The sequence below is a fragment of the Pteropus vampyrus genome, unplaced genomic scaffold, assembly GCF_000151845.1.
Source record: "Pteropus vampyrus isolate Shadow unplaced genomic scaffold, Pvam_2.0 Scaffold82, whole genome shotgun sequence".
Classification (NCBI taxonomy): Eukaryota; Metazoa; Chordata; class Mammalia; order Chiroptera; family Pteropodidae; genus Pteropus; species Pteropus vampyrus.
Window position 1 is genome coordinate 8372518 of NW_011888863.1, and position 14349 is coordinate 8386866.

The window sequence follows — 14349 nt, forward strand, 5'->3', positions numbered from 1 at the left end:
AAGTTTCTTGATTTAACATTAAAAATCCTATTTTATTATAAATGAAAAATAGATGATACATTTCATAAATTAAACAAGTAACAGTAAAAAGCTTACCAAGAGAGCAACATAGCAAGGTGTCAATGTAAGTTTGATTGGAATTATAAAATATATAAAAAATTATTCATTCAAGTCAGGGTTCAAAATGAAATTTAAAAATTTTAGAATATTAGTGAGACTTAAAATTCAGTCAACTTTCTGATTTAACCCATTTATATTACAAATTTCGCTTCCAGAAAATGAGAAATTTTGTGAAAACTTAAGTTCATTCGATGATCTTTTATTGTGGTTTTTTTTTTCAATTTAAAGTGGAACGTTTTATTTTATTTTTTCCCCAGCAATAAATTTATTTATTTTTTTTTTAACATTTTTTTATTTTTCCCCTTCCCCTCTGGTAGCCACTAATCCATTGTCCATGTCCGTGTGTCTCTGTTTATTTGTCTTGTTCTGAAAAGGAAGATATTAAATAGGAGAGAAATATACTTTTTCTAATTGTGAAATGAATGTCTATGAGTCAAATTGGTTGTCAAAATTCCTAAGATTGGGCAAATTATCCCTTGTAGAGGTTACCAATATTGAGAGTAAACTCAGTGAAAACTTCAAATCATTTTCAGTCCAAATCTCACAATTCAGTTTCTTTTCAAGCCAAGCATGGTTTATATGCCTAAAGAAAAACATTATATATGACTTTTTTCTAGGGCATATTATAAAATAAGATGAGATGAATCTCTGCTGTAGTTTATAAGGCTCAACAGAGTGGTACCTTGCTTCTATTCTGCCAGTTGTACAATTTAGATTGAATCTCCAGCTGTTTTTCTATTAAAAGAACACCCTGTTATCAAGGTACTATGAAATGTGACTCATCTCCTGTCAATACCATCTTTCTTAGTTAAAAGGAAAGTAAAAAAACATTCCCTTACAGAAATGCTTACTAGGAAATTGGTACCAATAAGCAAGGCATGTCACTAATAAATGTTTTTAAATAATAAATTGTGGGATAATACAACAATGCTGACATTTATGTAAGATTTATGTGTGTGTAAAACTTAAACAGTAAATGAGTAGGTATTATTGTTAAAAATCTCTGCCACATGTCTCTACTGTGTGGAGAGGTCTGTAATTAGATTAGTGTTTCATTTCTATATGTTAATGTTATAACTATTTAAAGGGTAATTTCTAAAATGTTATCTAAAAGAATCTGTTGAATTCCCAAGGAGAGAAAAATAGAGCTAAGAAAAACTAGGTCAAAATATTTGCATAGAAAAAAAAAATCCAAAAATCTAAAGTAGAGATCGATTATAAAAAGGCAAGAAGCAATAAGTTAGCAGACCAGGCTGCAGGGTAGAGTGGGCAAAGACTATCTGAAAAAAAAAAAAAACAAAAAACAAAACTGAGAATGTGACAGTGGACAAATTACTTTGGGATATAAAACAAAGGGTTTGCCCTAGGATTCTAGCTCTAAAAAGAAACCTCACTCCCTTGAGCTAGCAAAGAATGCATGGTGCTTTCAAATGCTGTTACAGCAGTAATAAGATTCTTTGGAAGTGAACATTCTATGATTCAAAGCACATTCAGGCAAAATAAAGCAAAATGCAATAATTTATTTTGTTGAAAACAATCTAGAAAAACTAATTCATATTCCTTCTGTCACTTAGCTAGCAATGTACTTTAATATGAGATGGATAGAATTTTGTTTTGCCATTAATTTTAGTGATCAGTAATATATCAGAAAAAAACCTATCCCAAAAACTGTATCTCTAGATGATCAAAATTACCATTTGAAAATATAATTTTTAATTGAGTTGTTTTGGTATGTTTGGTAAGTAAATAACTTTTTTACTTTTTTTAAAGAAAAATAAAAACTCAATTCAATAAATCAGTTTTTGAATGAGACTGAAAGGTTTTGTCAGCAAATCACAAAATTTATAACTCTTTTATGTTTTATTCAAGGCTGATTTACTCAGTAGCTAAATTTATAATAATGATCTGGAAATTTATATTGATATAAAAGCCACAAGAGTAATTAATAGTGAGAATGATTATCCATAGGAATATTATCAGTATGTCTCAATTGAATAAAGTGACTTTTAATCTTAGTCTTATGCTATCTGTAGGTTTTCTGATCATTCTTTCAACAAATGTGTATTGACCACATACAATATTCCAAGCATTAAAATCAATATTAGAAATGTAAAGATGAGTAAGACAATTTCTGCTTTCCGCTCAAGTCTGGTGCAAGAGATAGACAATTAAAATGTGGTAAAGCAACAGATGTACTGTGAACACAGAGAAGACACAGACTCTGCAGGGAAGGTGAGAAGGAGATGGAATCACAAGAGAGTTTTACATGTGGTTTGTGAAGCTTGACTTGTCATGAAGAATGAGTAAAAGTTTGCAAGGTATATAAGTAATATTATTGACTAATATTTATTGAGCACTTAAATATGTAGTGTTTTAAATATTCTACATGTGTTAACTCACAACAACCCTAAAAAGTCAATGCTATCATTATCCCTATTTTACAGATGAAGAAACAGAGACAGACAGGTTAAGGAACTCAATCAAATTCACATAATTTTAAAATCCTGGAGTAAGAATTTAAATTTAGGCACTCTTGATCCAGAATCTACACCTAGGACTTTTTTTATTAATTTAAAAACAAATATGTTATATATAGGCAAAAGAGGAATTACAAGTGATAGTGTAAAAATTAAAGAGTATTAGCAATACACTTGGGAGTTGTCCTTTATCTTGATTATACTCTTAACAATTTTTGATAGAGAAAAGATGTTTCCCAAATACTAACTATATCTAGTAATTGCCACTTTCACATATCTCATTTTAATCAAATTGACAACAAGAAATGCAAGTACCTCTTTGTATGAAGACATAATCCTTTCAATAGCATCAGCTCCAGATGCTAATAAATTCCGAGCAGTGGTAAAGGCTTCTGTCCGTTCACTAACCATAGCTTGTTTTTGACCATCTTCTAAATTTAAAAGCAAATTAAAAAACTATTTAGTTTTTTTGAGTAACTAAATTTCTTTATATAAATAAATCGTGGCTAAAATAACCATATATAAAAATTTCAATAGTATTAGCAATTTCCTAGACATTTAATGAATTATTGAAAATACAGTAGTCCCATATTTTAATTAAAACTCTTTTTTGTTTTATTTTTTTTTTCCTAAAAGGAGAGTTAGAACAATTAAATGTATAGGAATTAAGACCATTTTCATTAACATTCTTTTAACCCTTTCCAAATTCAACCGTCTGCCCTTATTATACCTAGGCAATGAAATACTATGGATTTGGTCTAAAATAGAACTAACTGGAATAGAAGCAAATATTTCTAGTGTGGTTCCTTTTGTGGAAATGTAGATTGGCGGACACTCATAATCTAGCCTCTGTCTACCTGTGCCAACAAACCTTCACGTTATGGTACAGCAGCTCGCCAAACATGCAATACTGTTTACCCTCTCATATTAGCATATGTGATTTCTTCTGACTTTAATATACTTCTGTTCTTTTCTTGCCTAGCTCTTTCTTCAAGAGTTAACTCTTTAATACAGGTTTCAGTGGAAACCCTTATCTAGCTTTTCTAATGGACTATGAATTTCTTAAGGGTCAAGACTGTGTTTTATTCTTTATTCCTAATGTTCAGCAGAGTGTCTGGCACATAGTACTCCTTAATGTGTACTATATGGACACATGGATGAATGGATGAACATCCTAAATAACTGCCAATACAAAACTATGGTTAAGAGTCAGGAGTCAGACTAGGTTTGAATCCAGACTCTACTATTTATTGGCAAATACTAAGGTAAGTAGAATAAGCCACTTATCCTCTCCATGCCTATTTTCTCATGTGTAAATGAGAGAAATAATAGTAGTACCTCAAACAATTTTATCTTAAAGTGTTGTAGGGTTTAAAGGTGAAGTACAAATGAAGTGTTAACTAATTCATGGCCTATAATATACATGCTCTAAATGTTAACTATTATAACTATATATATAAAACTATATATATAACTATGTATATATAGTTATATATATAGTTAACTATATATATAACTATAATATACATGCTCTAAACGTTAAATAACTAAATGTTATTATTTTCTCTAGTTATTATTGCTGTTATTTGAAGAATAAGACAATTTAGACTTAATCTTCAAAATTATTCTCTCCTGGTCATTACTTTAATCTTTCCATCAATTTGATTCTTTATCTGATCCTTCTATAGATTATCGCTAAAGTTCTAAATTAAAAGCTATAAATAATGAAGAAATTAAAATGATATAGAAAGCTATAGGCCCACTTTGGTATTTATTTCACTCTGATTTATCTCAACATAAAAGGCTTTTTTTCCCCTCCAAAACAATGCAATTATTTAACTTGTGCCCCATTGTGCCTACCAAACATTTTCATCTTTACTTGCTCATAGACAGATCAGCTGAATTTGAAAGAGATCTAGGCATAGTAGAAGGTAAAATTCACTCAGCAGATATTTACTGAACCTAGATGTGCAAGAAATTAGGGAAGGTATTATAGGACATGCAAAGATTAATGTGATTTTCAGATTCTTTCCTTAGGGAGCTTACAATTTGATAAGAGAGAAAAGACAAGTTCCCAAATAACTATGCTGGGCAGCCAATGATGAGAGTTAATGTGAGGTACTTAGAGTAGGCAAAAATCATTTCTTGTACAAGAGACAGGAAATGCTTCATGGAGAAGTAGATTGTGAATGGGGCCTTTAAGACCATATACAATTTTAATACATCATAAGTAGGGCATGAGCAATGGCATAGAGAAGGGAAATTTTAAGCAGTGCCAACAGAATGATAAAAGCTTAGTCGAGATACAGTATGGTTGGTGTCAGACATTAATTTTGTTTGAGTATCAGAATTACCACGAGTTAATAGAGACTTTTTACAATAGTCTAATATAGTCCCTCCTGACCCTACTGTTAAATACTGCTCAAAAGAAGTACTATTGTTACCTTTGAAGTTAGTTTCCTTGAAGAATGAAAAAGAAAGGCTTTGAGCGCTGGTATAATTGAGGAGTAAAAAATATAATTGGATAAATAGACTAGGAATAGAATGTAGGTACTCTTAAACACATTTAAATGTGTGATAAAATATAGATAACCACATACATGCAGAAAATTACCAAAAGATTCTCAGCAAGCTACCAAAATAGCGAATTGCTATATCAGTTGAAGTGCTAAGAATAGTATTGACTCATAGATAATCTGTCTGATGATCTAAAATAATTACGGGATTTTATGAATTTGGGTTAAAAGGGGTTTGAATAATAGCTTTCACTGACAGCCTCTATTAAGAAGAAAAAACACTATTACAGATGGACTTCTGTTTGATGTTGCTTTGGCAGATTAATGCCTACTGGGTTTTCTTCATGTTTTTAACAACAAAATTACAAATAGTTCTGGACAGATTTAATTTCACATTCTACTGGTTGTTCTTTGGCAGGTACTATGAAATCAGTGCCAGTAGTATTTGGTCATGCACATAACAGCCAACTGCATAACCTCTATGACAAGGCCAGATGCCTTAATGTCAGAGATATAAATTCATGACCTGAAGCACTCACCTATTTTGTACCCTAGGTCAAAACATTTTATTTTCCTTGCTAAATATTTTAAGTATATTGTCAGAAGTTCCTCATTTAAGGATTTAATATTTAATATTATATCTTCTCATTTTACTGCTACTTTTCAGCTCCGCTAATAAGTATATACTGAAACATGGTCACATCTGTTGTTATTTCACTGAAAATGTAAGAAAGGTTTTAAAAACTAAGATTATGTCATTATACATTTGTCAAAACCCCTAGGACTGTACAATACAAAGAGTGAACATTAATGTAAACTATGGACTTCAGTTAATAATATGTAAATATTGGTTCATCAGTTGTAACAAATGTACTACATTAATACAATATGTAAATAATAGGAGAAATTGTGGGGGTGTTTGTGAACTCTCTGTACTTTCTGTTCAATTTTTCTATAAATCTAAAAATGCTTTAAGAAAATTAAGTCTATTAATTTTTAAAAAATTAAAAAAGTAGGCTATTCCTCTGTACTTTTTTCCTCTGGACTTATAATCTGAGCTTATTTATTTTCACTTACATTTTACCTTTGTCACCTTGACAAATTTCAACAAAACCTTATAGCCTTACCCTACTTCATATCATATATAAATAAAAATTCTAATTGAAGATCTCAATGTGAAATAAAAAAACAGTGAATTTCTAGAAGGTAAATAGAATAGCTTTGTGACCTTAAGTAAGATATTTCTTAAACAGGAGATAAAACCACTAGTCACAAGAAAAAAAAGTTGATAAATTGAACTATTAAAATTATGAACTTCTATTAGATACCATTAAGAGACTGAAAAAGAAAGAATAAAGTGAGAAAAGATATTTAAGATTGTGTGAGTGTTTCTGTCTGAGAAAGGTTCATTTCAGAATATATAATAGCTTTTACAAATCAATAAGAAAAAAACATAAACCAATTTAAAAATGAGCACAAAACTTATTGGTATTTCATACAAAGGCTATCCAAATAAACAATATACAAATGAAAAGTATTTAACCTCATTAGTCATCAAAGAAATGCAAATTATGGCCATGATGAAGTACCACTATACACTCATATGAATGCCTGAAATGAAAGACTGATGTCGAACATTGACAAATATGTGGAGCAACTAGAACTCTCAGGTGTACAGTATGATACTATTTAAAGAAGTTTCAAAAATCAGCAAATACTAATGAATGGCCAGTAAAATAATAACCTTTGCTGTGGCATGGTCGGGACGGGGGGACAGGGCAGGAATAACTGAGGATAGGGGTAGGGGACTGAGGATGAGGATAAGACTGGGAGGGGGTATGGGGGCTTCTGAGATTGAAGGTAAAGCTCTATTTTTCTGAGTGGTGACTATGTGTATGTATTGACTTTGTGACATTTCATTGAGTGGCACACAAATGATTGTATGCTTCTTGGCATGTATGTTTTACCTGAAAAATTATAACTACTTATATGTATATCTAATTATATCCAGAAAGTATGTTTTTGATATGTATTGATAAGATAATTACTGCTATAATATTTGGTCGATAGGCGAGTAATCATATCCAAACTGATCCACAATATAAAATTATATTTCAATAATTTGGCATTAGACTATGAGGCATATTAATGCAGCAGGAGCTATAGATATAATCTTGTTGTAGGTACATTTTAGTAATAAAATCATCACCCACTTACTAGAGTGATGGTAGAGTTTAACTGCATTCCTAAGAGCAGTATCTCTCAGTTGCTACTTCTGATGTGTCACCTCACATTAATGGATCACCAACATGTGGACACTATCACCAATATGCAGACACTATTGCAGTGCTAGTGGTTTAGATGCTTTCTTCCTTGCCTGTTAAGATGTCTGGAATAAGGTTTGTCAGGAGGGACCTATAAGTAGCTTCCCCTTGTCTTGCTCAGAAGGCAAGAAGAAAGGTGGCCTACAATATTAAAAAGTTGAGATTATAGTTCCCAAGTAAATATTTTCTTCATATAATTTCAGTCTTTCTCTTAATACAAAGAAAGGTACCAGTAATGTCCTCTAAAAACATATATTAGAAACCATATATAATTAACTATTTCAATGCTTCTTTTCCAACCATTTGATCCCAGGATTTGTTGGCCTCAAACTAAGTTAAATCCTGTATAGAGTAAGTTTCAATATAACTAATATGAGGTAGAATGCTAAAAAGGAAAAAAGCAATGCTCTAGGATTTACTTAATGTCTTCTGTCCTTAGCGCTTCCACCAACTATCTGAGCGACCTTAGGCAAGTCTGAGGCTCCAGACTAGATGACCTGTAAGCTCCTCTTTTGATGTGAAAATAGCATGGTTCCATATGTAATTTTATAATGTGAACTTGAATATAAACATAATCCAGTCCTTACTATAAGATTTTACTTAAAGTTGTAGGTTGACAGTATAATAAATCTACTATAGAACTATTTTTTTTCTCCTCCCTGCCAAAAGTATGCAGGCTCTTCCTCTTATCTGCATTTTTACCTCTAACTTCCTAGTCACTTTCAAATGCCTTGCTCCTTTACCAACAATAATCATGCTAGCAAACATCTACTGAGCATTTCCTCAGAGGCAAGCATTGTTCTAAGTTTTACATAGGTGATTTTCTTTAATCCTCCTAATAACCCTGCTATAAATTCCCAATTTTGAGGAAATTGAAGTACAAAAAGGTTAAATGATTTGTCCATGTGATGGCCTAATTAACAGAAGAGCCAGTATCTGAACCCAGGCAATCTGACTCCAAAGCTCCCATGGTAAAAATATAATAAAAATTAACAATTGCTTTCACCTAAATTCTTACTACTTGCCAAGGACTGCTTCAAAGCACGTTAACACATAATTTCATAGAAATTCTATAAGATATATTTTGTTAACTTTATAGTTAAGATAGGAAAACTGACGCATATAAAGTTTACGTAACTTTCTTAAGGATAAATATTATTAAATAGCAGAGTCAATATTTAAACAGTGACCTGTCTCTTTATTCTATTCTCTCTTTCTTCCAACCTACCTTTTCTCCCTTTTCTCTTTGCCAGTCCTCTATCATTCACCCATTTTTCCTACCTGTTGTTGCCTTAAATATATACAGTACCATGCACTTAATTCATCTCTAACATAAGGGACAACTCAGGGCATAAGAATAAACTAAGATTGAAGACTAGATTAGATTATATGGTGTGTAATTCTAAGACCTAAAGCCTCAAAGACATATCATTATCTAATAAAGTAAATAATTTTGTCTGAGTAAAATGATAATATTTTCATGTATTAAGTCATTGTAGGTCAAATGTATTTAGTAAACACATACATATAAACATTACAAGCATACATATAGTAACCTTAGAAATTACAGAAGATATTGAAGCACACTCTCATAATAATGTTGTCATATGAATTCCTTTTCTTCTATGAAATTCTTATAATGTTTTTCTTTGTATACAATTTTCTTTTGAAAAGAAACTTTGAGAATCACTAGTTTCATTTGCATCAATGTGATTATTTTCTTGTAAATTTTTAATGCTGTTTCTTTAATGTGGTATTTTCAGGATTTGTAGGATTTATTTTTAAATATCTTATTACATCACCTATGGAACTAAGATTGTTATATTCTTTGCATACATTGTTTACTTCTTACTGGTCTCTGTGGGGTTAATTTGTCACCATTAATAGCTGTATTTTCTCTGTTCTATGTTTACTCCAGGGTTTTCTAATGAGACTTGTGCTTCCAAGGACTAATAGGACTACACTGTAAGCTTGTAATGAGTCATTGCTAAAATACATAATATATAAAACTTCAAAAATATTCATATACTTATATTCACTGTGAATATGATAATTTTGTCATTTCTTAGTAAACCCAATCTTACGAACATAGATTTTCAAGTGTCTTTTTTTCTTTACTACTCTTGAAAAAGAAATTTATTTTATTTCATTATAAAAGGATTAAGTCTAAAAATACTATTACTAACAATGCCTTTTTCAATATAAACTTTTTAAATGATTTAAAAAAATAAATGTTGAAAACATAAAATCAGATAAAATTCAATTTTCCAGTGATCTATTGTTGAGTTGTGGAGTATATTTGGTATATGTGTAGCACTAATTACAAGGACTTGACAAATCCTAATTACTAATTACTAAAATGAATAGTTTTAGGTTAAGAATGACCTAAATTTGGCAAGTGTTTTTACAAGAGGAGGATCAATATTTATTTTGAAGGAAGAACAGAAAATGCTGCTTCTTTATTTAATTCCGCTCTGTCTCTGCCAATTAAGACCCAAACTCCCACCTCAAGTATTACATATTTTAATGTTGTGCTTTTTGCTCTTACATTTTTTAGTTATTCTAAAGGATGAAAATGTTGGTAAAAACCATTAAGGACAGATTTAGACACCTGCAACTTGACAAACACAATACCACCCTATCCCTTACCCCCACATTACCACCAAATCATGTTACATGGAAGGTTATATATATTATCTACAAATGGAGGAGACTTTGTTCCATGGCATGAAGCAGTATTCCTGGTTGCCTAAGATAGTCAACCAACTTTGCAAATCACAAATCAGGACAGATATAGTTATAGACGATTTATAGACTAAATGCATTGGATGTGCAGAACTGAAGTTTGCAATGAGTAGAACTTGTACTCTTTTTAAAGGCATTAATTTGTTTTGAGTTTAAATATTAAGCTAGAGATTCATTCTACATTAGGCAGTATGATTAAAATTGCTCAAAGTCAACTCCCAGAAACAATGCATCAGAGATCTCAGAAACACATCGGAACTGGAAAGGTCTTTTGAGTCACTTGTTTCCTTTTTTATATTGCTGGTCTTGTTACTGGACATTGCAGTCTGCCATTATTTCTAACTATTAATGACTATAGAATAATAGCTACACACACAGTATCACTCACACAAAACCAGCAGTGATACCTTCAAGAGAAATAATCTTAAACATATATTTGAGATTAAGCATAAATGCCATTACCACCATCTGCAAAGCCAGTTGCAGTGATAATAGGTACAGCCACCATAATTAGTCCACTGCTGCTCCAAACATACTTCATCAAGAACTGCTCTATCATGATGTACCACAAACGTTTGGATAAAATGAGGTTCATCTGATCTGCTAAAGCTTTGTAACTTTTCTGCAGTTGTTTCATTTCTACCTATAGAGGGAAAAAGAGTTAAGAATTAACTCAGCATAAACTATAAAAATAAATATTGTATGCTTGGGGACTTTCTTTAAGTTAAGTTCCCTATTAGTTTGCTTTATTTAGTATAGTATTATCTATGATTCTAACAATCAATAAACTCAGGTTAATATCCAATTTAGTCGTTATTATTTAGTTTTATCACGCCCGTAATATTAATATTAAAAACATGATACTCAGTAAATATAATGTTAAGTATAAAAATATAAGTGATTTATAATTATGATTTCAAAATTATATATAAGATGTTAAAATTAAATGATAATTCTGTAAGACATGTGTAAATAATGTTAGAACATTATCCTTGATTGTACCAAAAATATCTGAAAATAAACACATGATACATATATGTGTAATTAATTAGATTCCAGTTTTGAACTAACTCAATTTATTGAGTTTTGTCTTAAATTCAAGAAGCCTAGCCTGCTGTAATTTACATCACTGAGTTAAGAAGATTGACAAATCAATATGATTAATACAACACAAGAAGCCAATTTTCACGTTAGAGTAGAAGTCCTAAATTTGCCTTAAAATTTCTTCCTCAGAAGAAATTTTGGTACTGCTATAAGAATTATTTGGTACTGCTATAAGAGTTATTTTTTGATCATTGATAATGCTTCAACAATTAAGTAATTCTACTCAGTAATTAAAGTACCATTTTCAACTTTTGACTACCTTAATATTTTATTTGCCGAGTCATTTTTGTTAAGATTTCAGATGCATCACCTTGAAAATTTCTGTCCTATTTAATATTATGAAGTTATTTTCATGCACCGCAAGTTTATGTAATTATGCTATTTTAGTGAACTGCTTAATGTTGAACATCTTTAATATTTAAAATAATATTCCAGAACTTCTTTTCTACTCCTTTCTAATCTTAATTTTTCTAAGTTAGACAAGATTTCATTTTACTGCCTTTTATTGGTCAAAATGTAGTGCTGTACATTAACTAAGAGTAATGAATATTTGTGAGACAAGCTCTTCTGCACTTCTTAGAACTTAGGATACTCCATCATTGACCAGATATACAAAATTGTCAAACTTGTCTTTCCTATGAAAGCAAAGTTTTTGTTTTTTTCTTGAAAAACAAAAGAACAACAACCACAAAATACCATCCTAAATTTTCCATCTCTGTGGAAACATATTTCCAAACATATATTTTCTTCTAAGTTTCTGGAACCACATATTAAGTTAGGATTTAAGTTTTAAGAAAATGGTTTAGAGATCATTCCTAGCATATTTGGGTAACCAAGCTTAAGTAGACTTTTTTTTTAGAGTGTCAAACATTTTATTCTCATGAAACTTTTGAAAAGTTTGCACTCTATAATTTTTAAACAGCTTATGATTAAACAGGGTAATGAAGCATACATTTAAATAAAAGTTTAGATGTAATAGGAGTGAGTCCATCGACAGTACAACAAACAGATGGTATCTAGCACTGAAGTGGCAGCTTGAACAGTCTCACATTTCACCCATCGCCTTAATTTCTCTTACCTTATGTCCTCTGTAAAAGGCAATTTCTTCAACATTGGCTATAATTCTGGAGTGCACATACCGCAAATAACCTTTTCTGTGAGCTTCTTCAGCCACCAATTTACCAAATTTGGGAGAGCAGGCTTTCAACACTTTAGCAGTGGCATATACCACAAGTCCTGCTAATAGGGTTGGCCCAACTGGGCTCGCACCTCTGGATGTAGCAGTTTGGATGAGCGTATAGGAGGTCAGGATTACATCTAAAATAGGTTTGGTCAGATTGGAATACAAGTGAGCCACAGATTGGGAGAACATCATAATATCCTCAGTGAGAGACTGGTCAGGGTTTGCCAGCCTCCCATCCATATTGATCACCTTATAATAAGTCTGATTTGTAAAATAGGTTTCGTAGGCATGGTCTACTAGGCGAGTTCTGAAGGCCAAAGCCAATTTGCACTCCAGGTACCTTATTGCACTGTTGACAAAGGTGGCAGGGATGGCAATCATAAGCCACTTGATTAATTTGATGATGAAAGTCCGAGGCTTCTTCTCCACAATGCTTTTTACTATTTTTCCATCCAGACCAGCCACATAGATAGACAGAAAAGTTCTTGAGACTAGAGCCACTGAGTGGAGGCAGAGCCACCCTGTTTCAGTGGTCACAAGTTTTGGAAAGAGAATTTTCCGAAGTTCTAGTAGCTGTTTGAAAAAATCTGCATTCACTCCAGGCGAAGGGTTTTTACAAGTAATCTCGGTGCAATGCAGTATTTCTCTGTTCTCTCCAGCCGGATAAGCTTCTTTTTTCTTCCTGTGGCCAGATTGCTTTAAACGATTGCCAATGATGGGATAGAGTGTTTTCAGAGTATATGCCGCAGCCACCAGGCAAGCAGCCCTTTTAGCAGCACTCGATCGGGTCCATTTCACTCGATCAGCTGCTACATTTAGCATATGTATCATTTTCCCAGTTACCCAAACCGGCTTCAAAAAGAGTTGTTCAAAAGATCATGCTCCGCGGAGATCTCCAGCAAATGTTTCAGAAAGTCCTACAGCGTTCCATACTCTGCAGTTTCTTCTCTTCTCCTCTTCTGTTTTTTGTTTTTGTTTTTAATTTTGTTCTGCTGTGACAGATGCAGCAGAGCTCAGACTCCACTGCATCTAATGGGGATGATTCCCTTAGAAGCTCAAGCTGCACCAAGCCGCCTCAAGCTCCTCCCATTCAGGCCCCTCATTGGCTGTGAAGGCCGTGGGACCTCGGAATCTTCTCTGCTTCCCTTTGAACCTTGAAAATGAGAAGAGAGCAAAACAAATTACATCCTTAACCAGGAGTTCAGAGAGTTAAATATCTATTTTTGGAGAGGTCGAATCAGGGAAGCTGCTGGTGAGAAAACCTACCATAGCTACTGAGCATGCTCTGCGTCACTTAGAAATACACAAAAGTTTCAGAACATTCCTCACTTCTCTAAGGTAGTTAGATACTGCAAGGGGAAGAGCAAAAAGAAAGGGAGATTTCCAAAAGCTGTAAAACGACATGAAGGAGAAGGAACGAGGGAGTTAAGGGAGGGACAAGAGGATCAACATAAAATGAATATGAAAAGGCTATGGAATGAATCCGAAGGGGAGAGAGATGAAAGTGACAAGTGGGAAGGGCATTGTAAAAAAATATTTTGGTTCCACCCCACTCCATTTAATTTTTATTTTTGTCTGTGATTCTATATGAAGTCCCAGAACCTATCACACAGTTATAATTAAGAGTTTGGCTTTTTTTTTTTTTTACACAAAAAAGTAAGTCTTCTGTGTTATAGAAACTAATTCTTTGCTATACTCCCATCCCTATGTTAACTTGTCCTTATAATAAAAATCTTCCAGCCCCACAACTATTTTTAGCAACGGAGCTCTGATACACTGGTATTATTTACAAGACGACTATTAAATAAATGAGAGCAATGTTTCACTTCTGCCATCCCCTTGTGTCCTTTAGATAGTTGTTACTTGGAAGTATGTGACTC

The 14349-nt window shown here is 32.3% G+C and overlaps 1 protein-coding gene across 1 annotated transcript in view; it reads right to left on the minus strand.

Moving 5' to 3' along the window:
- Positions 1 to 13363, minus strand: part of ABCD2 (ATP binding cassette subfamily D member 2) — a 47888-nt gene extending 34525 nt beyond the window's left edge. Inside the window, exons 1-3 of the mRNA XM_011363163.1 lie at positions 12365 to 13363; positions 10645 to 10825; positions 2913 to 3028 (exon numbers count right to left, since the gene is read on the minus strand). Of these exons, the coding sequence (XP_011361465.1) occupies positions 2913 to 3028; positions 10645 to 10825; positions 12365 to 13300 (1233 nt within the window). The 5' untranslated portion in view covers positions 13301 to 13363. The remainder of the gene's footprint in view (positions 1 to 2912; positions 3029 to 10644; positions 10826 to 12364) is intronic.
- Positions 13364 to 14349: the final 986 nt, after the last annotated feature.